The 23,226-nt window shown below is 38.7% G+C and overlaps 1 protein-coding gene across 1 annotated transcript in view; it reads right to left on the bottom strand.

Annotated features, from left to right (window-relative positions):
• The window catches only part of IL17REL (interleukin 17 receptor E like), a 49,054-nt gene extending 26,967 nt beyond the window's left edge, over positions 1-22,087 (bottom strand). Inside the window, exons 1-2 of the mRNA XM_040596929.1 lie at positions 20,914-22,087; positions 1,892-1,919 (exon numbers count right to left, since the gene is read on the bottom strand). Of these exons, the coding sequence (XP_040452863.1) occupies positions 1,892-1,919; positions 20,914-21,015 (130 nt within the window). The 5' untranslated portion in view covers positions 21,016-22,087. The remainder of the gene's footprint in view (positions 1-1,891; positions 1,920-20,913) is intronic.
• Between the last annotated feature and the right edge of the window lie 1,139 nt (positions 22,088-23,226).

Here is a 23,226-nt window from a genome sequence, read left to right as displayed (position 1 = left end):
TGATTCAACAAAATTCATAAACAAACTAGATATGCTCTCCTAAGATAACCACATGGTGCACTTCAGTTAATAAATACCAAAATTGGCCAGTTAAAGGTACTTACAGCTATTATGAAATTGATTAAATATCAGACTGACCACCTCTCTTTCACAACAGATTTCAATGCACAGTAAATTACAAGGGTTTCACAGCCGTACGTGAAATAGCCAAATACATTTTCTGAGAATGTAATGCTCTTCAAATCGTTGATATATTGATGTCAATGTCTGGACATATTACAGTGAATTTCAAATACCACTGTAGCCCTTATGTACTACTAATAGCCTAGAAGAGCAGAAGGGAGAAGGCAGAGTCAAAGTTATGTTTGCCAAATACTACTGAGCTGATAGTTGCAAATTTTAGGAAATAAACTCATCTTTTTGTTGCAGCTAAAAGCAATGACTACTGTAAAGGTGCTCTATTATACAGTTAAGGTCTTTTAAGGTAATTTTCCCTCAAATAATATATAATAAAAAGAATGACTGTAGAAAAGGAAGTATGGAAATAAGTATACACCCACTGTTGCACAAGTGAATTAAGATGAAAACTAAAAACTGTTTTTTCATCATCCCTGTAAGGCTGAGTCATCCTACATGTTTCTTGTGTTAAAGATAGTTGATAAGTCATTTTCAGGCAACACTGAAAACCTACAATCAGCTTCACGCACATCATCTTGAAAGATAAGGATCTTTAGTTTACAAACTCGTCAGTGCCCAAAGTCTACATCCAGCTAAGAGCTAAACATCTAGTTTTAGCTTATGTGCATCATCTAAACACCTCTGGCAGTCAACAGAAAAGGAGAACCTCTCTCATCTCCCTCCCAGCATATAAATCACTTTGTCCTAAGATGGGTGGAATGAATCACCACCTCGTGGTACCTGTAGTAAGTCTCCACTATCTAGATTTGTATTTGTGTAATACCCAGCACAGATTCATAACCAAGTTCTTCTCTTTGAGACCAGGGTTGAAGGGTTTGGTTTCCTCAGCCTGTGCTGCCCGAGGGTATGAAGGCCTGCTTCTGCTAGGCAGAGCAAAGGTCAACATCCCTGTTTTTTTCTTCTACCTTCCACATAGTTTGTGTAACTAGCACGTCAACTGCCTAATCCTAAAAAGATTCATTCACAATCCTTGACCCAGCCACCAACGGTTCACTTTGCACACCGGCAGAAGGCTAGAGACTTTTTCAGGTAGGACTTTTAAATGCACCCCTTCCACAGCTATGTTCTTTCTCTCCACCTCAACATGTGTCCCATAAATGCCATGCTTTCAGAGTAAGACTCGTGACAGCTGATGTTTGGCTCACACCCCACTGAGATAGCATCAGCATCTCACATGCGTGTGGCTCAGCATCACAGCTTCTCCTTGTCTGTGGAGTCTCTGCCACACAGATCCAGGAAAGGCACCCGGGAGAAAAGCGGTGCTCAGAGCTGGGCCTCCAGCTAAGACTGTCCTCTTAGAGGGGACTGCCTGCACGGCAGCTTCCTCCTACTTCCCTGTCAAGTGTGCGCAGGAGGAGTGATTGATGGAGGCTTCAGAGTTCAGGTAATTTAAGAGCCTGTATTATTACTGTAAGCAATAATAGTAAGTAGGAGCAATAAAAATACGTGAAATGACTAAGCAAATTCTCCCAGTGACCAACTGTGGCAAGGAAAACCATAAAACAATAGTGCGTAGCCATTATTAACATAATATTTATCAAAGTCTATGAATTTCCGATGTTTTGTAGAAGGAAACTGGTGGCAAATACCCTGTCAGAGTGAACTGTATGTCACCAGGGAAATGGATTTATTATCTGCAATAAATTATCCTTCAAAAACATACGTAGTAAAAATATTAATTATGTATACTCACTGGAAGGTTTGCTTTTACAATGAATCCCCTGCAAACAGAAACAAAAATATTATAAAAGCTGAGGTTACAAGAAAAATTATTATCATTGTACACAAATAAACATACCTTAAACAAATAAACATATTCACAGTCCACAACAAAATACTTTTTGAGTTAAAAAAAAGGTTTTCAAAAACAGTGAAAATGCACATCACTACTGCATATGACAGCCTGATATATACAGGGACATAAGATCAGCATTATCCTTATTTTCATTATTTTGACTGAGGTGCAATTTTTGTAACAAGTATAACAGTTCCATCAAATACAGACATCATTTTATCAGGTACTGCCATTTACACTGACCAAAAGCTTATTTATTGTTTTGCCAAACTTTACAATGGACTGCTTCATACCAGGGCAAAGAAACCAAGCAATTTCTTAATGGAACAGATCTAGAACACTAGTGAATAGTATATGATTTTTAGAAGATCCTACTAGACCAATGGAAGGAAGTATTACAGTAATTGCAAATTAAGTTCAGAAATAAGACTTGCCTTTTTATTTCTGAGAACTATCTGGCTCAGAATCCTGAAAATGAAATTACTCAGGCACAATACTTACCGTGTTCAAGCGTGAAAGTGTTTTTGTAAGAGGCAAAGTGAACCTGACACAGTTTTCAACAAGTTTACAGCTATCTTTCAAACAGACTACATCCTTTTTCCCAGTAAAATAAACACTTAGCCACACGCTAAAATTCTTTAGAGTATAAAAATAACAAATCTTATTTTGACTACTATGCATAACTTCTAAAAAAAAGGCTATTACTTAGCCAGCAAATACTCTTTTCTGCTGTGCTGGGATTCATGTTTCTGACATCGCATTTATACCAGTATTCCTTTGTATAGGGCATATATGTTCCCCTCAGCTTTCCTTTAAAATCAGTGTCTCATCCACAGAGACACTTTTGTCACACCCACAAAATAAGCAGGCACGCTTTATCTCCTCTGTTCTCAAATGGACTGGAGCTCCCAGTCCTATTAAAACATTTTAGGATCTTGCCAGTAAGCCAGCAGTCTGTGAGTTTTGGAGTCAGCAAAAGCCTCTCAGTGGACATTTGGAAGTTCTCAAGTAGCAGACAAACGAGACTGCAGCCTGGGTAAGCATTAGCACATCACAAAATGACTATAGCTTGGTCTTCCACGAGGCTTTTGTCCACATTTCTGTCCTCATCATAAACACAGCTGTAAAGCGAAATCGTATTATTTCTGCAGATGAGAAGCGACAGCATGTTAGCTACCCTGTGGCAGCTGCCTACAGTACCTGGGAAGGGCATTTTCTGTCTTTCATTGCTGCCTTTTTCGCTAGATAAGCTTGCTAAATAAGGCCTTTAGAAAGCCAGTGACCAGTACCTAACCTGTACTAGTTCTCATTCCTTTGTCCTTTTGGCACTTTTATTTTTAATAATCACTTCTGGAGGTAAGTTGTCATCTTTTACGATTGGCAGTTTGTCACTACGACTCATAAAAGTGCAGATGCATAAAAGGTGGCATTTTAAACTACTTTTTATAGTAAGACAGGGATTGTCATATACTTTCATAGACTGAAGATTATAAAAATTATTTTTGACATTGTTAAAGATACTACTTTGGCTGCTTCTACACAATACTACAACACTCAGAGAAGTAGGGCCTGTTGCAGTAGGACAAGGGGTAATGCTCTTAAACTAAGAAAGGGTAGATCTAGACTGGACCTAAGGAAGACATTTTTTCAATGAGGGTGGTGAGACACTGGAAGAGGTTGCCCAGAGAGGTGGTAGATGCCCCATCCCTGGAAACATTCAAGGTCAGTTTGGAGGGGGCTCTGAGCAACCTGATCTAGTTGAAGATGTCACTACTCACTGCACGGGGGTTGGACTAGATGACCTTTACAGGTTCCTTCCAACCCAAACTGTTCTCTGATTCTATAAAGGAAATCAAACTTCTTTACATAAATGTACTAAAACTGGAGTACTTCTGTTTCGGTGGTTTTATAAATTCCTCAAATCCCCCTGAAGGATAGAAAAATGTAACTGATATGACCTCATTTCTGCTGTAATGTGTTCATATAAATGTTTGTCATTTATGATTTTTTTCTGCCCTCCTCAAAAGAAAAAGCATCATTTGTAGTCTGCTGATTCTCCCAATGCACATTCATCAATAGAAAGACTGTAACTTTCTGAATAATTCAGTGCAACACTAAACAAATAAAAGTGGAACATGCCAGCTCACATAAAACTACTGGAATTTTAACTGCTGTTTCAAAACCATAATTTTGAATTACTTCTAATCAAACACTGCAGGACTGTGCAGAAGGACAATTTGAATTCAGTTTCTTTTCTTGAGGTTCTCCATGGCCTTAGGGAGTGGATTAGACAAATATACAAAATGACTGCAAAAAATCTAGTGAGTTAGGGAGCTTTCTTGGTGAGAAAACCTAACTGTTGGATCAACTAATTGCTGAGCCACTGCTTACTGGAAGAAATTAATCTCTCATAAAGTTGATAATTTAGCAAATTACTTCCGTAATTTTAACTTCCCATTTTGCAGCCAGACTATTGAAAATATTTTGGTTAGGTGGCTTGAGAGAATTCCCAACTGCCAGTCAAAATTTCTCAGAATATCATCTTTAAACTAACATCTCTAACAGGTCTTTCTGGTTACAATCATGGTGCAAAAATACATTAAGAAAAAAATCAAGGTCCCATTGAAGTAAACAACAAAGATCTCACAAAACTCACAGGATTCAGCCTTTTACTCAAAGAAGGGCAGTGCTTTGGAGCCCCTGTTATGACACCTGAAAAATGCAAATCGCCTGTAAATAGATTATCTTCAGTTACAAATACGAAGAAAAAAACCTCACCCACTTCTGTGGGGCTGTGGGACAATGCAGAAATCCTCCTAAATCTTCTAGTCTATCCAATTAATTATTGTTTTTCACTGTTGCTCCGATGAATCCTATCATCTGAGCACTTCCCAGGACCATCCTGCATTTATTTTTTTATCGTCTCCACAGGAAAAAATAAACATATCCATCAGTGATTTTTGTTCTAGTAGGGAGATGTTTTGTCATTCTTTGGCACTTGGTTTTGTTCTGGGTGAGGAGTTGTTGGGAAGGTTTACATAAATAATCAAACATTTGCACAAACACTTGCCAGTTACAGCAAGCATTTGGTCACAGCTCAATTCCCTATTTTTAATAACTGTTTCTTTTTATTGTACAAGACCAAGGGGGGTTGAGGGTGGCATATTCTTTTATAATCATTTTGCAAAATAGTCAAAAGAGACCATTTGTCTCAAAGAAGAACTCAAATAAATAAACCAAGTTCCTCTCCCACTTTCTATATCTTTTGTTTTCAGGAATTTTCAGCTACAAATACAATAGAAAGACATAATACACTAAAACCAGAATGGAAATTTTCTTCCCCTTTCACAAATGCCGTGGGTGTCTTTTATGCAAAAATAAGATCCTGAACATGATAGTACTTTTTACTCTCATACAGAGAGCATCTTTGATTCATATCTGCTTTGGCAAAGAGCCTAAGCAAAATATACTTACACAATGCACAAACAGTTAGGGATTTTCCTATTTCTCTAGGGTTTTCCCCATTTGTGGTATTACTCAACTATAGCTAGAGGTTATCTGAACAGACACCACCAACGTGCAGCATTCTGAATAGAAGGTGTGGTGCCAACTTTTTAGCTAGCACAGCAACTTCTCTTCAATCTAAGCTAATTGTAGTACCACATTGCTTTGTTTAAAGACTGTAGAGAAGAAAGTGAGATCAGCAGAGGTAGACTTGGATTTGGGGACACAGAGAGTATTTTCATGAATTAAAACTGCCAAGGAAAAGGAACAAAGATTAGACCTGCTTCCCATTTCCTCTTACATTGCCAGGCACTGAATCAAGCACAGAATTGTAGAAATGGCCTGTCATGCAGGAAAGACTGAGGCAAATTTGGTTCTGCAGTCTGTTAGTTTGTTCATAGAAGAGGTGGTGGCAGCTCTTCCACAACTCTGTGAGTAATAGTAATATCTCTGAAAATGCCTTAAAATGTATTCTTTAACTGGGACCAGGTTGTCAGACACTTAACACTCAGTCATTAAGGTGCCTATTTCAAAGTCAGTGAATGCAGAGTGAACAGTTTTTCCCCCTTTTGAGAGCTCCTCAGTGGCAAAGCTGTTACCTACATTTCTACTTTAGGTTCTATTGTCTGAGAGGGCAGAAAAAAAGGAACATGGCCATATTCTGATGTTTCCATCTGTTCCGGCAGTTTCTGTTCTTTGACCACCATTAGAAGTAAGCATAGGACTTCATGTGTTTTTACAACATGCGGAAAGTATGGTCTTGCAATAACTGATGCTGAATTTGTAGCCAAAAAGCTGATAAAGATGATTAACAATGTAGTTTTTTGATTTCTAGTTGAGAGGGGATGCTCTGCACAAATCCAACTTATTCTGCACGCAATTAGAAAGGATGTTCCAGATATGGGCCTAACCCCCTGGAAACCACAGGTACCGCATCATCTAATCTCTTTCAAAAACTGGTGAAGCTTAATGTTAAAATCAGTCAGACTTGCACTGATCCAGTAGCCAAGGCTGCTCTATAAGCCCCGTTCTTTGCCAGCACCAAAACTTTTAATTTCTAATGTAAGCACAATAATAGTTATCTTGTATTGACTTCTGATTGAGCCCATTATCTTTTCACTTAAATAAAATCATGGAATCATAGAATATCTCAGGTTGGAAGTGACCCATAAGGATCATCAAGTACAACTCCCTGCTCCTCACAGGACTACCCATAACTAACTCATATGACTAAGAGCATCATCCAGATGCTCCTTGAATTCTGACAGGCTTGGTGCTGTGACCACTTCCCTGGGGAGCCTGTTCCATTGACTGACCACCCTCCTAGCGAAGAATATTTTCCTAATGGGTGCTTTCCACCCTGGAATATACTTTCCAGTTATCTACAACCAGTAATACACCTTTTCTCAGCTTTTTTTGCAAGAGTATAGAAGCCAAACTCTTATTCCTCTCTAATAAAACAAGATTTCCTTCTACCATTACCCTTCTCTGCAGTCATTTCTACTTTAATGTAAATGTCCAAACAGAGTGACCAGAACCACACACAGTTCTGAATACAGTTTCCCATTAGGATGTATTTGGTGCCTTGTAAATTTGGTGCCTTCGCAATATTCTTTTTCTCAGTTGGGAGCACCACAACTATGTCATATCAGTAGTTATCCTCCAATACAGAGAGGGAGGTACTTACCCTCTTCTATGCAAACAATCCAGCAGCAGCCTTCCCTTCTCCATCTGCTCACCTCATTCAGTTCATGGAGGGAAGAGCCTACAGATGCTATGCCATAAGAGTCGTAAATGATTCTCATGGCCTCTAGTGAAAAAACTGGCAATGCTAATGTGATCGCCTCCACGAAGAAAAAGATTTTTGAGCAATGGACAGCCACACTCAAAGTGATGTGGATCTATATGATTTGAACTTTGGATGGAAACAGAGAGGATTCAAAGCTGTAACATAAGCTCCTCAGATTATCAACAAATGACTGCAATTTCCTTCATAGAGACCTTCAACCCCAGATAATATCTAGGGAGAACTTCACAAATGAAAACAACTGAGTATGCTTTAGCTTTTTCCAGAGCTATTTTCACAGGCAAAACAGATAACAGCTTTGCACTTCACATGTCCTTGATGCTGGTGGAGATTGGAACCTCAATGGACTTTTCTCATTCTAGTCCTATAAAGGCTACCCCTGTATTTATCTTACCAAATATAAGGAAACAGAATTCTTTACAGTAAGAGGAAGCACAGGGATAACACAATGATTCCCATCCCACTAGAAAAATTCTTAACTATATCATGGACAATTATTTACACAAAAAAGCACGTTATTGGAAATGAGTGAAAAAGAAAAATAATGGGCCTATGGGACACACTTGGCAATTTTATTAAATTGTAGTTATATTTACTGAGAACTAGAGGAATTATACTGATTAATACACATAATATGAATATTTAGAACTGTTTAAAATTCATAGGTCGTACTGCTGATAGTGTCCCCAAAAGACTTTTTCTCAAAAGGAGCATCTGTATTTGTTTTGATGTCAAGTGTAATTGCATTCATTGCCAAGGTAAAACTATATTACTGATGATCCTTTTTAATTTTTGCCAGACCACAAGGTTGTTCTTCAATTTTTATTGACACTGTGGTGATCAGATACATGCGAACAGGGATCAGTTAAGTAATCATAAGAGGAAACATTTGGCCTGTTATCCATGCAGAAAAGGAATAGGCACCTGAACTTACGGAAAAGCATTACTTTTGACTACTTTAAACTACTGCTTCTACAATAGCACCTGGATGATGCTCGATTTTTTTACAGAATGCTAAAAACAAAACAGCTGAGTCCTGCCTACGCATTATGCAGCCCTGAGTCTCTCTGCATGCGTCCCAACCTGAACAAGAACCATTCCAGCACATTAGTGCAGTGCTAAACCTGAGAAGATAAGTGCTGCTGAGAAGTGGGATATTAAGCTCAGGGTCAGTACAGTGCTAACAATGTCACACACTTTTTGGATGATACCTGGCTTGTGCCCATCCAACAGAGCAGGGTAATGTCTGCCTGTGTTAACACGCTACTGATGTGCTCTCAACTAAAGAGTGAACTGACAATGAAAAAACAGGGAAGGGATTACTAGTTTTATTGAAGATTATTGGCCAGTCTTCAGCAAGGCTTCACAGTGGTCTAAAGCATAGCCTTTTACCAGTCTTTGCTTCCTGCACCATTTGCCACTTCATACATATATGCAAATGTACAGACTCTGTCCTCTACAACCTGCTCTTTGTCACACGGGCAACACTTCCATTACACAAAGTCTAGCAGTACTCGAGTAATGCAGGAGCACATGACTAACACAAGACCCTCAGGCCCTTCAGATTTTTGCCCTTCTGTTTGCCTGCTAGTATACAGGTACAACAGAGAGTTCTGTCTTCACAGCATGCATATCTTTCTGCACTGTACTGATGTAGAGGAATCCTGTTCCCATATTTTAACTGGGCTGTCCCATATTTTAACTGGGCTGTCCCATATTTTAGCTGGACTGCATGTGGCATATAATGTCTTCTGACCATTACTGTGGCTACATGGCTTTATCTTTTTTGCAGAGCAGAACAAGTGAAAGAGTTGGCAGCACAGTAATTATATTTCTGGGAACCGTTTGCAGTGACATGCATTTATCCTATAAGTGAATGTCCTGTCAAAACAACATTGCTATGAGGTCTCACAACTGGGAAGAATACTCCCCCCCTTGTATTTTTTTTAAGTGAATTGTATTTAAAAATAATGTTGTGATACAAAAAGGACCTACACAGAAACCACTTGCTTTTAAATTTACTGGACCAAAGGGAGCTATGACAGTCAGAAATAAAAGCTGCCTGTTCTATTGTATGCTTCAACTCTAGGACTAGAAACAGAATTTGCTTGAAGCAACAATATGCTCTAGCTTCTTTTTTTAAGAAATAAAAAACAAAACAAAAAAAGTTGTCAATCATTTTGATGTCATGTTTCATAAAATTTTAATACAAGTTGTTAACCAACAGAATTACATACAATAGACAAAGTAAAATTAAAATGCACTTTGAATGCCATACCCTCAGCTGGTGTAAATCAGCACCATCCCACACACAGAGTGTCAAAAATTTCAGACCGCTCAGCTACTTGAAAGGACAACTAATCTACCAAATCAGCACTTCTAATCTAACAATGAGACGGGGACACTCTAGCACAGCATTAACGGTTATTTCAATGAATGACTGGAGATCTCATACAGAGGATGATAAAAAGGAATCAAAGAAATTCAGGGTGGAAGAAGTCTCTGGAGGTCACCAAGTCCAGCCTTCTGCTAGAAGCAGTACTATCACCAACACCACTTCAAGTCAGTCATTACTTTGGCCATTTCTTGAAAAACTGGAGGACATAGATTCCACAAGCTCTCCAGACAACTATGGATTGTCCATGCTTTGAGGTTAGGATGGTGGAACAATCTCTGTAGCACAGAAGAGGCTACAAGAAAAACGTAGTCAAGATCCCTCAGCAGCGCTGACAGCACTGAGACTTACAGCCTCAGAGGTGCCTGGAACCAGCAGGCAATGAGATTGCCACAGAAAAGGTAAAAGAAAAAAAGAAAAGCCAGAACTGAAGTGAAAATTATGAGAAGAGACCCTCCAGGATAGAATTACTCTTCCTGCTGCTGCTGGAGGCAGTGATTAATTCTTTTGGAAATACTTACTTTTCTTTTGGCCTGAAGACCTTTTTCTATTCCAGTTACTGTCATCTTATACATCCTAACACTGCTGCTCAGCAAAGAGGGAACACATTGCAGGCCTGGCTTTCCAGTGCTCTGGCATACACAGCAAAGGCCTCGATGTTTTGCTCTAGGCAATTACTTGCTTTGCTTAAGTTTAGGGTCAGTCCCAGGAGCAGAACAGTGCTCTGCTGTACACTTTGATTTTTATAATAAATGCCATACTGCTCACATTCACAAATTGTGTAGGACTATGGTTGAGTGAAACTCTTTCCAATGATTTGAATGAACTTTGAATCAGATCCAAGTCAGAAAAAACCTTTTTGTCTGTTGTGGTGCGTTGACCCTGGCTGGATGCCAGGTGCCCACCAAAGCCGATCTACCACTCCCCTCCTCAACTGGGCAGGGGAAAGAAAATGTAACAAAAGGTTCATCAATCAAGATAAGGACAGGGAGATCACTCACCAAGTACTATCATGGGCAAAACAGACTCAGCTTGGGGAAATTTATTTATTACCAATTAAATCAGAGCAAGATAATGAAAAAATAAAAGCTAAATCTTAAAACACCGTCCCCCATCCCCTCCCTTTACCCCAGGCTCAGCTTTACCCCTGATTTTCTCTACCTCCTCCTGCCACTTGGCGTAGGAAGATGGGGAACAGGGGGTGTGGTCACTTCATCGCACACTGTCTCTGCTATTCCCTCCTCCTCACAGGGAGGACTCCTCACACTCTTCCCCTGCTCCAGCATGAGGTCCTTCCCACAGGAGACAGTTCTCCATGAACTTCTCCCACAAGCCCTTCCCATGGGCTGCAGTTCTTCACAAACACCGCAGCACGGGTCCCTTCCATGCAGTGCCGTCCTTCAGTTACAGACTGCTCCAGCGTTGGTTCCCCCATGGGGTCACAAGTCCTGCCAGCAAAATTGTTCCAGTGTGGGTTCCTCTCTCCACAGGTCCTGACAGCAGCCTGCTCTAGCACAGGCTTCCCACAGGGTCACAGCCTCCTTCGGTCATCCCCCAGTCCAGCATGGAGTCCCCAACAGGCTGCAGGCAGATGTCTGCTCCACTGACAACCTCCATGGGCTGCAGGCACAGCCTGCCTCATCGTGGTCTTCACCATGGGCTGCAAGGGAATCTCTGCTCCAGTACCTGGAGCACCTCCTCCCCCTCCTCCTTCAATGACCTTGGGTCTGCAGAGTTGTTTCACACTCCCCTCTTCTGGTTGCAGTTGCTGTTGCATCACAACTTTTTCCCCTTCTTAAATATGTTATCACTGAGGTGCTACCACCATCATCGATGGGCCATGGCCAATGGTGGATCTGTCTTGGAGCTAGCTCACATTGACTCCATCAGACATAGGGGAAACTTTCAGCAGCTTCTCACAGAAGCCCCCAACTACCACAACCTTACCACACAAACCCAATACACCTACACAAACTTCAGCTTTGCCCATGAGAAAAGGGTCACATAATTTCCAAATAAGGCACTTTCTCTGTATGGATTCTGCATTACTTCTGGTATTAAAATGAAGCCAAAATTTGCAGTCATTTGCAAAGCAAGATTGAGTCAGCCAAATCTAAAAGAGGATTTAGGTACCTGAAACATGATTTAAGCAAACTGTAGTAATCTCAGCCAAACAACATGATCCATGATACCCTAATAACTGCCACCTAACAGGGGCACGTAAGCTTATCAGGCACCTTCCTTTCTGATTTGAAAGCTTCCTGGATGCATGTAGTTTGGTGTTTAGTTCATGACCAGAATGAAGCTGTAATGACATCCAGCTCATGCCAAAGGTCTTTGGGATAGCATACATGCTCTTGTAAAACATGCACATTGCCCAGCATAGCAGGTAGCTGGAGGATATTTAATAGTAACAGAGGTTAAACTAAAAAAACTCAAGCTTAGCTTCTTTCAGACTGGAAATACTAGAAGACGAAAGCAGAATATGGGCATATTCCAGTTTTTATACGCCATTTTTCAAGACCTTAGCTCAAGGGACCACCAGCTTCAACATCTTTCTTAATCTGAAGCAGTTCTAACCCTAAATTGTCTGTTCACCATGCTGCCCAGTAAATGAGAGGGTTTCCCAGGCCTACTGTCAAAGCAGTGATACTGTATAGAGAGGAAATGAAAGTACAGTGGTCTGAGAGAAGGACAGGCAAGATGCAGTGTAATTTTTAAAGCTAAGTGCTTTCAACATTCAAATGGGAGATTTGTTTCCTACTTCAAAGGCTACTTAGATTTTATTTTAAGCGGTTATCAGAAAAAAAAAAAAAAAAAAAAAGAAAAAAAACAAAACACCAGAAACTCAGAAACTGAAACTTTGGAAGAGCGGCTCTCCACAGCTACTCTGAATAAAGAACATCAAACTGGCTCATAACTCAGGTGCCTGGGCTCTAGAAAGTGGAGATCAGACTAACCTGATGCTTAACTTTTTCCCTTGCCTAACTTGAGGCACCACAATGCTGAGTATGCAGGTTTCTCACACTGCCCTGACAAGTTGCTAATGCTTTCTCATGATCTCCATTTAATCTGTATTTAATAACCTGGAATCATAGGAAAGGAGCAGGGTCATAGAATAGGTGAATGTTGCACAGAAACTATCCTGAAATGTTGGGGGTGGAGGGGCTTCAAAAGAAAAATGAATTTGCTAATCCCAACCCTGCCAGCATGGATCACAAAGTCATAATAAAATTTAGAACAGCAAAATGCACTTGACAATAATTTCTTCTAACAGTTCCAAGACTTTGGAGGCTACGTGTCAGGGCTGAGACACCCTTCAAAGCCATGGAGAGAACTGCAGGAGCACATGTTTCTGGCTTTTGTAGCTCCCATAAAAATGGTGTTTCTCCCTCTTCTTAGACAGAGAAAAATTTCAAACCTAAACAAACTTGGAATTACCCCTGATTATAGCTCTTCCTGCTGAGAAATATTCTTAAATGTTGAATTTGCTTTTATTCTAGCCTAAGCTTGTTATGTTGTTGTGTAAAAATGTAAGGCCATACAAATGATCCCTCAGGCCATGCTAGCAGCAGTGGTAGAGTAGTCTTGGATGGTGGTCCTGAGAGGCCACTGCATCCTTCCTGGTGCCACAGTATCAGTTAAGAAACTGCTTCCATTAAAGATGGAATGATGTTAAGCCTTAAAGATGCCTGGCTATCTCCAATTATGCTTGCTTGACTTACAGAAACACTCTAGCCACAGCAAAATGAGGAAAATCTTCTTAGTACATGTACATTAAAAACTTTTTTTCACAGCTGTATAGTTGAAATTTTTTGACAGAGAGGATTATTTCCTAACTATTCATATTTGTATTATTATGGCATCCCAAAGTCTTAATCCTACATCAGAAATCTTAAACCATAATCCATGCATACATGCTTTTCCTCTCCTATCAAGAGAGAATCCCTGCATACACGCCCTTCTACTCCTATCAAGAGCAACAAAAGCCAAGAACACCTTTCTCTGAAAGAACTAGCAGTGTGAAAAATCAAAAAACATTCAAAATCTGCCATGTAGAAAAGACCTACTGAAAGCATCTATTCTGTGTATTCCAGCTGAAACATTTGCATTTTGAGATAACTGATAATAGAAGCTCGTTATGAATAAATTTGCAAATGCTAAGGAAGAATAAATCATATAAAAATGCAAAATCAAAAATAATTACTCAAAAAAGTCATTACATAGTCTATTTCTCTTTTTACTATTCACTCATAATTTTGGGAAGGGTTGAGGGGGGAGAAAACAAACTATGGAATGATCATATAGTTTGACTTTATCTTGGGTAACTTCCACATACTGTAGTTGCTAAAGTTAGCACAGTCCAATTAAAGGAGGCAGACGTCCAAAAGTAAGGCTTCCAAAGAAACAGGATTCTACCAACGTTACAACAGCAGCATTGTTTCACCTGACTTTCCTGATCATGCTGTTGTCCCTAGAGGCAGCAATAATTCCTGGGCACGGCCTCAGCTTAATAAACCCATCAAGTGTTCAGTACTTTCATATGTTGCTTCACACTATGTCTCATTTTTAATGATAGCCCTTACTCACTGAAAACCACCTATGCCACACATTCACCTAAAAAGTGTATGTGTATTTTTACCCCTAAGTGGAAGAGAAAATAAGCTACAAAGGCAGAATGTAAGGTAACACAGATATGACCATGCTCCAAAAATTATTCTATCATATATAAATAAAATATAATTGGGGGGGGGGGGGGGGGGGGGGGGGGGGAGGGAATACAAGAACACATACCACTGGCCAAAACTAAGCATGAAGCATGATACTATAACGTAAATTGCAAAAATTAATTTAAAACGCCACAAACCACAAATGGGGAAACATTATAATACAAAATAATCAAACTTTGAAAAGTAATGGAGAAAACTGTCATTGCAGTAATGGAAGAAGGAACAGCAGGTCAGGGAGATGAGGAAGTGGGAAAAAGATCAAGGAAGTTTGCATATGTAGGGGTGAAAGGGAAAAACAAAACTGGAGACAGTGAAATGTATTAACTGCAATAAATTCTATTTCCTCAAAGTTTTTCCAAGAAAAGACAATGAACACACATCTAGTACTGTACAATGTTGTTTATGTGATTCATCTTTCTGAAAATATGCAGGCAAGTAGGGGCAACTCCAGGACAGCCAGTTTTCCAGAAATGATTGAAATTTACCACACATATTCAAAGCAACTAAGTTGAAATATTTTCTTGCAAGAGAAAGAGCCACAGATAATTTTCAAAGTAAAACATTCTCTTCGTTTCTATATAGACACTTTCTGAATTAGATGGTATGTCCCATACAGTTTTCACAGTGAGTCCCATATTTTGCATGCTTAAAGGGCAGGATATACAATACAGCAAGACAGGTCTTTGGCTCTGTTGACTGTTCCAAAGGAATAAGTTAAATAAGACTTGAAAGACCACCTTTAGTTCCAACAAAAAAGAAAATGATGAATGTAAACAGAGATGATAGGGTTAGAAAAGAACTCAAGATGCCATCTACTCTACATTTCTGCCTTAGGAAGAATAACCTTTATCTGAGACATGTATGAGATATTTTCTTAGCATGTATGGAGATCTCTATAAGCTCCGCTGGCAACCTATTCCAGTGCTCAGCATCATTATTTACTGTGACTTTCCAGTTTATTCTTGACCTCAGAAAATTCTGGCAGTTGTGAAGGCAGGGTCAGGGCTGTGATGCATCTGTATCATATCTGAGTATACGTGAATTTACCGGTTCTGCAATCATTCCTAGCCAAGTAGTTCAGAGCTGATCTGGAACTTCCTTAGCAACATGCTGCTCTTCAGAGCATATTTTCTGTTTTGTGTTTTTAAGATGGCAAATAATTTCCTGGTTTTCAAAAAGCAGACAATATATGTTAACAACAAAAAAATTACAAGAAAAAATATTTTCCTGAAAATATGAAAACTGCTATGAAAACATCCGTGCCAGATGGATGATGGTAAAGCAAGGTGTAGAACTTCAAATGTGGATTCCTGGTTTGAACAGCCTGGTAGCCACAGCACAGAACATGGAAATTCATGGCTCCCAGAAATCAAATGATTTTTGGTCAGATATAAGAAGAAATTCCGTTCTTAGGTCCAAATTACCTGCCTATCTAGGAGTGAAGCCTAGCTTCTCAATGCTAAGCCAAAAAGCCAGGAGAGCACCCAAAGCTATGCAAAAGCACCCAAAGAAGTCTTCTAAAACCTCTTATTGGTCCTTCTCATTTTTGATTGTCCCTGGTTCTCTCCCATGCACAGGCATTCTGGCAAGAAAGGGAAAACGGGACAGTATAAACAAACATGGCAAAGCAACAAGTACAGCATTGCCAGCTCCAGCAAATGTACAAATTAAGCTAATCCTAGACCTTACTTCCCAGATTTGATAAAATTACAAGTAGCTTTCCAATTGCAAATCAATCAGTCAGCCAGCAATATTCTGCAGCTGTAGAAAGCACCTGTTCCCAAAGCTCAGTATTCAACATTGAGTTTTGGGTCCGAATGGAGCTGAAGAATATATTCCCTCCCTAGAGATTTGTGAGCTGAAGTTCACTGCCAAAGGTCAGCTGCTTCCATCTCCTGCTGAGTTTACTTATATACCCCTTGACTTTTTTAATATCTTCCTCCTGCTATAGGTACTGATCACACATACTTAGGTTGATATCTCACAGCGGTGAAGCTTCTAGTACTGCCTTGTGTTTCAGTTTCAGGACACCTTGTCATGTCCTGTACCAATATCTGTTAATCTTCTGCCCCCAACTTTCATGATTATCTGTAGTGCCTCCATTCTTGCTGCTCCAGTGGCTTATCTCTTTCCAGACCTTGTAACCTTTTTTCCAGAGCTCTTGAGGAAGAAGCGAGAAAGAAAAAAACCCAAGAGCTACTGTTGCATTTTTTTTCAAGTTCTGAATTACAGAGCTTTCTCCATCTCCACCTCTCCTGAAGTAAGTGCTGGTAGATGCTCTAATAATGACGTATACTATAAAGTTTTGGAAGTCCCCACTTGTATCTGTCACTGGCTTTTTTCTTCTCAGGAGGTGAGGAAATGGGATGGTACCCAATCAGTTGCATAGGATACAGCAGGAAACATAGAAACTAAGTGTCATTGCCAAGCTATTTATAACCTTAAGAGCAAATGTTAAACACAGTCCAAGAGATAAGTCACCTAAACTTGCTAAACTGCAGCTCTCCTGGCTACCAGCACAGAAGGCAAGCAGGGATATCTAAGCAAATGGGTAAATATCACTCTGATACAGTGACTCAATATGAATGAGCCTCTTAAGTATGACTGCTTTGACTAACGAGTACTTAACATTTAATTATAGTATTGAAATCACTTAATTAAAACACATAATTAAGACACATCACACAGGAAGGTCAGCACTATTTTGTACTTGTGAAAACTGGAGAAAGGAAATCACTTGAATAGGGCCACATAAATGAGTCAGTGACAGGCAGGGATGAAAAACTCGGGCTTTCTATCTAGGGCATGCTCTGGTGGATTGTACTGCATCGCAGCAAATACTAGCAGAGGGCATGTTCTATATTTTTATGCATCTCCTCCAGTCATCAGGTACATCAACGCATAGGCAAAAAAGTCTGGGGTGAATCATCTTCCTAGGCTGGGACTTCACACTGTATGTACCTCTCTCACTCACTCTGAGGAAGCCAGGTCTCTCTGATCAGGCTCTGTAGACACTTTAGACATTCCATGTCTAAAATCAGTTTTTCAAACAGATTTTAGAGAACAACTGAATTATGTCACCTAGATTATCATGTTTGGTTTTTAGAGGCTTGGGATTACTTTCAAAACATTAATTGCTTACCTTAGTAATGAACGAAGAATGCCAATTTATTTCAGCTGTTAGTGGCCTAAGGCTGTATTATAATCACTGGTTTTGCAGTGTGTAGTATTCAGCAAGAACGGACTGATCCATGGCGTAAATATCCAGTAAAGAAACACCACATATAAATAGCAGGAACAGGCAGCAGCTATATCAAGAATTTGCTGCCTATAATCTTTATAACTGCAAAGAAATCCCAGATTCAGTTTAGGGTTTCCTTCTCTATCCGTGGACTTTGGAAATGTTACTACATTTAATGGCAGACAATGCAAATAACTATTTCATAGTTTTCTGGAGATTTTTTTTTTTTTAAATATAGTGCTCTCAATCTTTGCTAGCTGCTGAGTCAAATTTGGCCTAAGCCTTTCTTTGTGTACAGCCTGCAAACAATGTGGATTGTAAAGTGAGTAGGGCACAAACCCAATTTCAATTGCAGGCTGGGATTCCCCTATGCTTTTACAAGGAAACTTGGTTGATAACTGTGTTTGCTACTGGGTGAGGCATGGAGACCAAGCCCATTGTGTTTAACCTTTGCATATCAGAATATCATTTGGGCTCTAAAGCCAAGCCACTAAAATAAGGAAGGAAAAATAAATCATAACACATAATAAAAGCTTTGCTGTTCCTTTGCCACCAATCAACCCACAGTTGCGTATTTTCATGCTGTTTAAATTTTCATGTAATACTTGCATAAACATCTGATGTTCTTTTGGTTTTTCCTTTCCTGTACTGAAAAGAAGTACAGTTTGTGGTATAGTAATGAAACCTGGATATTGCCTTATACAAGTCAATGCAAAGATATCTTGCTGAATATTCGTAGCAAATTAATAATGATTCGTGAAGTTGCAATAGGATTCAAAATCTAAAAAATTCATAGTGAAGGGGTTTTAAGTCACATATGTCAAAACAGTTATGTCACCATTTCCCTCTTAAGTATAACCAATGCTTTATTCTGATTAGGAGTACCCAAGGAAATCAAAACTGCTTACAAATATTCAAGGGAGATAGCCACCCTATAATCTAGTCTGCTGGTCAAACTCAACAGTTTCAGTTATTAAACCTGCTCACAATTTTCTGACAATATCCACAGTTTGAAAAATGCAGAAAAATGCAAATTAATTGCTTTTCATTCCCCTAAAGCTTTATGAAGAACCACACAACCTCAGAGCTGACGCTGCAGAAGAGAAAACCACTACACAAACCTATGGGAAAACTTCATAAAGAAAAAAACAATTATCTAGAATACTCACTCGTAGCAATAGCAGCTACAGAAAACTTCTGATAATGTAATTTTAAAACTATCTCATCATCACATTAAGCAAGTTCCTATAAAAAATGCCATTGATTCTCTTCTTTGTGATCTGATGTGCTATAGAGGAAGGCAGCACACGTATCGTTCACATACACAGAGACAAATTATAACCCCTGGTTAGGGCCCCTGTAAAGACCATTGAGTTATAAACTATGGAGAACATAAACTGCTCCCTTTTAAAGTAACTCAAAACAAATTGTGGTCGGTTATGTGGGGAAATTGAAGTTACTTTCAAAGGAAAAGGAAGAAGGATTTTTCTCTAACAAGCTAGTCATGATACTTTAAAGTTCATGTAGCTAAAATGCTTTGCACTAGACTGAAAATGCTATGCTGGCAGTAATTTGTCCTGTTGAGATCATTATTGTTCCCAGTGAGAAAACATTTTTGTCTGAAAAACTCATTAATGCATTCAAGATTCTACTGAATACAACTAGCAGAAACATAGCATAGAGAACATGAACCAAACCCTATCTTTAACATCACAAATGATTATCGATTCCATTATACTGGAAACAATGTATTTCCCCTATAAATTAAAAAAACCACAGCCTTCTCACTTATCCAACATTCAATATTGGAAAAATTGTACAAAAAAACTCCTGAAGGCAAAGAAAGGGATCCACTCTACTAGACCTCAGGGTTGTGTCTGTACCTTAGGCATCTAGTGAATCAGTCTTCTTAACATACATACCTAAGATATGACAGAGAAAGATGCCCTTTAAAGGTCCCACAGGTAAGTCCTATCCCCTAGACTGAATCCCACCAAAAAAAGTTTGCTATTGTTTTTTACATGCTGAGTCCGATACTCATATACACTCTTTGGAGGGATAAATTAGAATAGTAAATTATTTCTATTTTAAACTCTCATTGCAGCAAACCAAGGAGCATAAAATATTTAACATACATGTGTGTTTGCATTCATAAACTTAAGTACATAAAAATTCTTGACAAGTGCTGAGGTACATCTAGAGATTAATCTCTTATGACTATTTTTTATTATTCTAAAACACTTACGTGAATAAAGACTACAGAATTTGAATGTGGGAATATTAAACAACTTTAAATATAGAGAAGGAGGTTTCCCTCAGTCTAGTATTTGATAAGCAAGTTTGCCTGACATTTTCTAGGATACACATCTAAAACATAGAATAAATTGCTGTAACATGTACTAACTTAGTATTTGAGTAGTACCACCACATTTAGACAATATTTAGTATGTCCCATTGCCTGTCCTAAACACTGACATCTTCAAGCAGAAGTCTGTACAGCCATACTCTTTCATGCCATCAATTCCACTTCTCTGTTGAAAGTACATAGTTATCATCCTCTACTAAAACTGAAAGTCAGATTCCCTATTATTCTATCCTTTTTTTTAATCTTTGTATTTACTCTATTCTTGCAGTTTCAGAATGCCAACAGAAGCACAATATCTCCATACTGCCCCTTTGTGGGAATATTTGGAAACACACAAAATTCAAAGCTATTTAAGAGATAGTATGGTGCATACTACACTTTTATTCACATACATAAGCCATTAAATTTAATACTGCAGTTACATTCATCCCAAAAAAAATGAAAAACAGGGTTTGCTCTTTCTCAAGCTTAATTCATTTCTTCACAGGAAATTCAGTGTTTTGGATATTCCTAACATAATCAGCAATTTCTGAAACCTCCCATTCCTGCATCCCTCATCTCTTTGGCACCATTGTTGTTGTAAAAACTGACGCTCCAAATTAATTAATATGAATTAAATATTTTTTTCAAATACAAAAGACGTATTAAAAAAGATACTAACAACAGCAATTGGAAATAGCATAAGATGCATTTTCTTACTCCCTTCTTAACAGTCATCTTTCCTACATTGGATACTTAGAATGACAAGAATTTAAAGTGAATGTTCAGGACAGCTTAAATATTCTTCCATTTTTGCTTTCTTGCTTTTCTTACAATTATTTTGGCAGCATACAACTACTATATTAATAGATAGTAAATAGGAACAAGTAAGAGATTACCTGAGAACATGAAAGTCCACATTCTTCAATCCTGGGAATAATCTGACAATCAGAATTCCAAAGAAGAATTACTAGAAGAATCTGAACATGAATACTTATCATCCTAAATTGAAACTAAAAAAACAAAACCTCAGAAGAAACCTTCCACTCTGACAATTCTCCCTCTCATGCCAAAACTTTAATATGAATTTTAGTCCCTCCCACAGCACCTCTGAGCTCCTCCCTCTAAAACTTTCCAAGGACAGAAAATTGCTAGTTCTGGGAAATATAAAACATGTTCAACTCATTTCTTATGTTCCATAGTGAAAAAATAGGCAACATTAACTTCTGTCAATCACAGCAAAAACCTTTTCCTTCTGGATTTCATCATGTCAGCTTTAGATCAGTTTTAGCAAATTTCTGTCCTGTAAATTCTATGTATAAATGGGAATTTTGTTTCTAGAGTGATGTACCAGGCAGGTTCACTGGAATCCAGATGCATGTCTACTTATTTTCCTGGTTTTCTAATGCTTTGAATAAAAAGAATAACAGCTTTGCTGAGGTGGGTAGTCTTGTAAGACTGATTTCTTGTTTTCATCAGCAAGAAAAACAGATTCTTTTACCCTAGAAATATGTGCCTTGAACTTATTTCTCTTATTTAATTGTACCAACAGAAGCCTCTTGTTCTATAGCCTATCTCCAGCCTTTGGATTTTCAGCTCACTCAGGAAGTATGCATGCTTTGCCACAAAAGCTCACCCCCACCAGCTCTGAAAGCACTGTGCCAGTGAGTCACAATACCCTGGTACCTGTTAGCACAACAAAATGCCCAGGAATGCCTTCTTGGGTGCTACCTCGCACAGTCCCACTACCCATCACAAGGAACAAGTATTCCAAAAAACACACTCTTTGGTTCATATGGAGGCTATATGTGGTGTGTTATGCCCATAGGTGGAATAGAGAGTTATTTTTGCATAGAGCGGGCTTGCTCCCAATGAAGAGAGGTATCTTTCAGTACAACAGTGCCAGGCTCTTGCAAAACTTTTTACATCTGTTAAAGTAGGGAATACACAATTAACACCATCTGCTGGGATCTGGCTTTACCAACATTTTTTTTTTAATGAACAGGTAAAAGGCAGTGCCTATTCTACCAATGTATCTACTATACTGACATTTTAGGTACTTTCATTGCAGTCCAGTTTTTCAGTTTTACAGTAAGACTTTATTTTCTGAAGATAAAGTGCAGTGTCAATCACAGTACTAAACAAATTGTTATTTAATATTTTGGTTAAAAAATAACAATTAAAGTTTTTCATCTATGCATAAAAATAGACCAGATTAAAGACCTGTCGAGTCCACTCTCCTGTGCCTAACAGGATCTGTAGCAGACACTTAAGAAAAATAAGAATGAAGTTAAATATGTTTCCATGGATGATTTTAACCTATATGCTGCTGAATTCAAATGACCTGGATCCTATGGATTTCCTGAACTGAAAGCCATGAACACTTCACTGTTTTCAACAGCTGTTTCTGGGCCTTTCTTACATGCATTTATACAACAACTCTGCATCTATTCATCCTTTTGGTTTTCAAAACTTCCTGTGGCAATGAGTTACACAATTAAACTATGTTTATTTGCATTGTTTTGAATTTAAAACTGCTTCCAAATACTTCAGTTGGGTTCCCCCTTGTTCTTGCTTTAGAAAAAACAGAGAATATCCATTCTCATCTTACCTTTGTCAAAATAGTCACAATTTCATTGATTTCTAGCATACCTCCCCTATTTTTTCTAAGATTAAGAATATGCGTTTTCATTTTTACCATACCTTTTCTAAGCTAGGTGGTCCCACACACAATATTCAGGAGTGAGCAGATCAAGGATCTTTTACATAATAGCGTAGCGATGTTGACAGAATCAGAAGCATGATGTCCCTCTACCAAAAAGCCATTTTGACTCTCAGTCAGTGTATCATTTACCAGTATGCCTACTGCAAGCAAGCCAGTTCAGCACACACCACAGTTAGTAGTTTTGCAACTTCAATTTCAAGTGCAGTTTATGGGACCCTGTAGAATAGAGTTTGATTACTGTTTCAGGTATTAGTCTTATTCTTTTGGATTACTTGTTTTAAATTTAGACCTGAGACAATTCCTTCAGCACACTCTTCAGTAGGTTCCCCTGCAATGGGCTCCACTGCAAGCAAGCAAGCATATTTTTTTTACTGTCATTAGATTCCTTGAGCAAAAAGTGTCCTTTCATATCTCCATCACTAGTCAGCTCCACAGACTTCTTGATTACTCGTTAGCTCCCTAGAATTTTTAGGAGGTTTCCTTCTCA

The sequence above is a fragment of the Falco naumanni genome, chromosome 5 (genome assembly GCF_017639655.2).
Source record: "Falco naumanni isolate bFalNau1 chromosome 5, bFalNau1.pat, whole genome shotgun sequence".
NCBI lineage: Eukaryota > Metazoa > Chordata > Aves > Falconiformes > Falconidae > Falco > Falco naumanni.
This window is presented reverse-complemented; position numbering and strand designations above follow the sequence as displayed.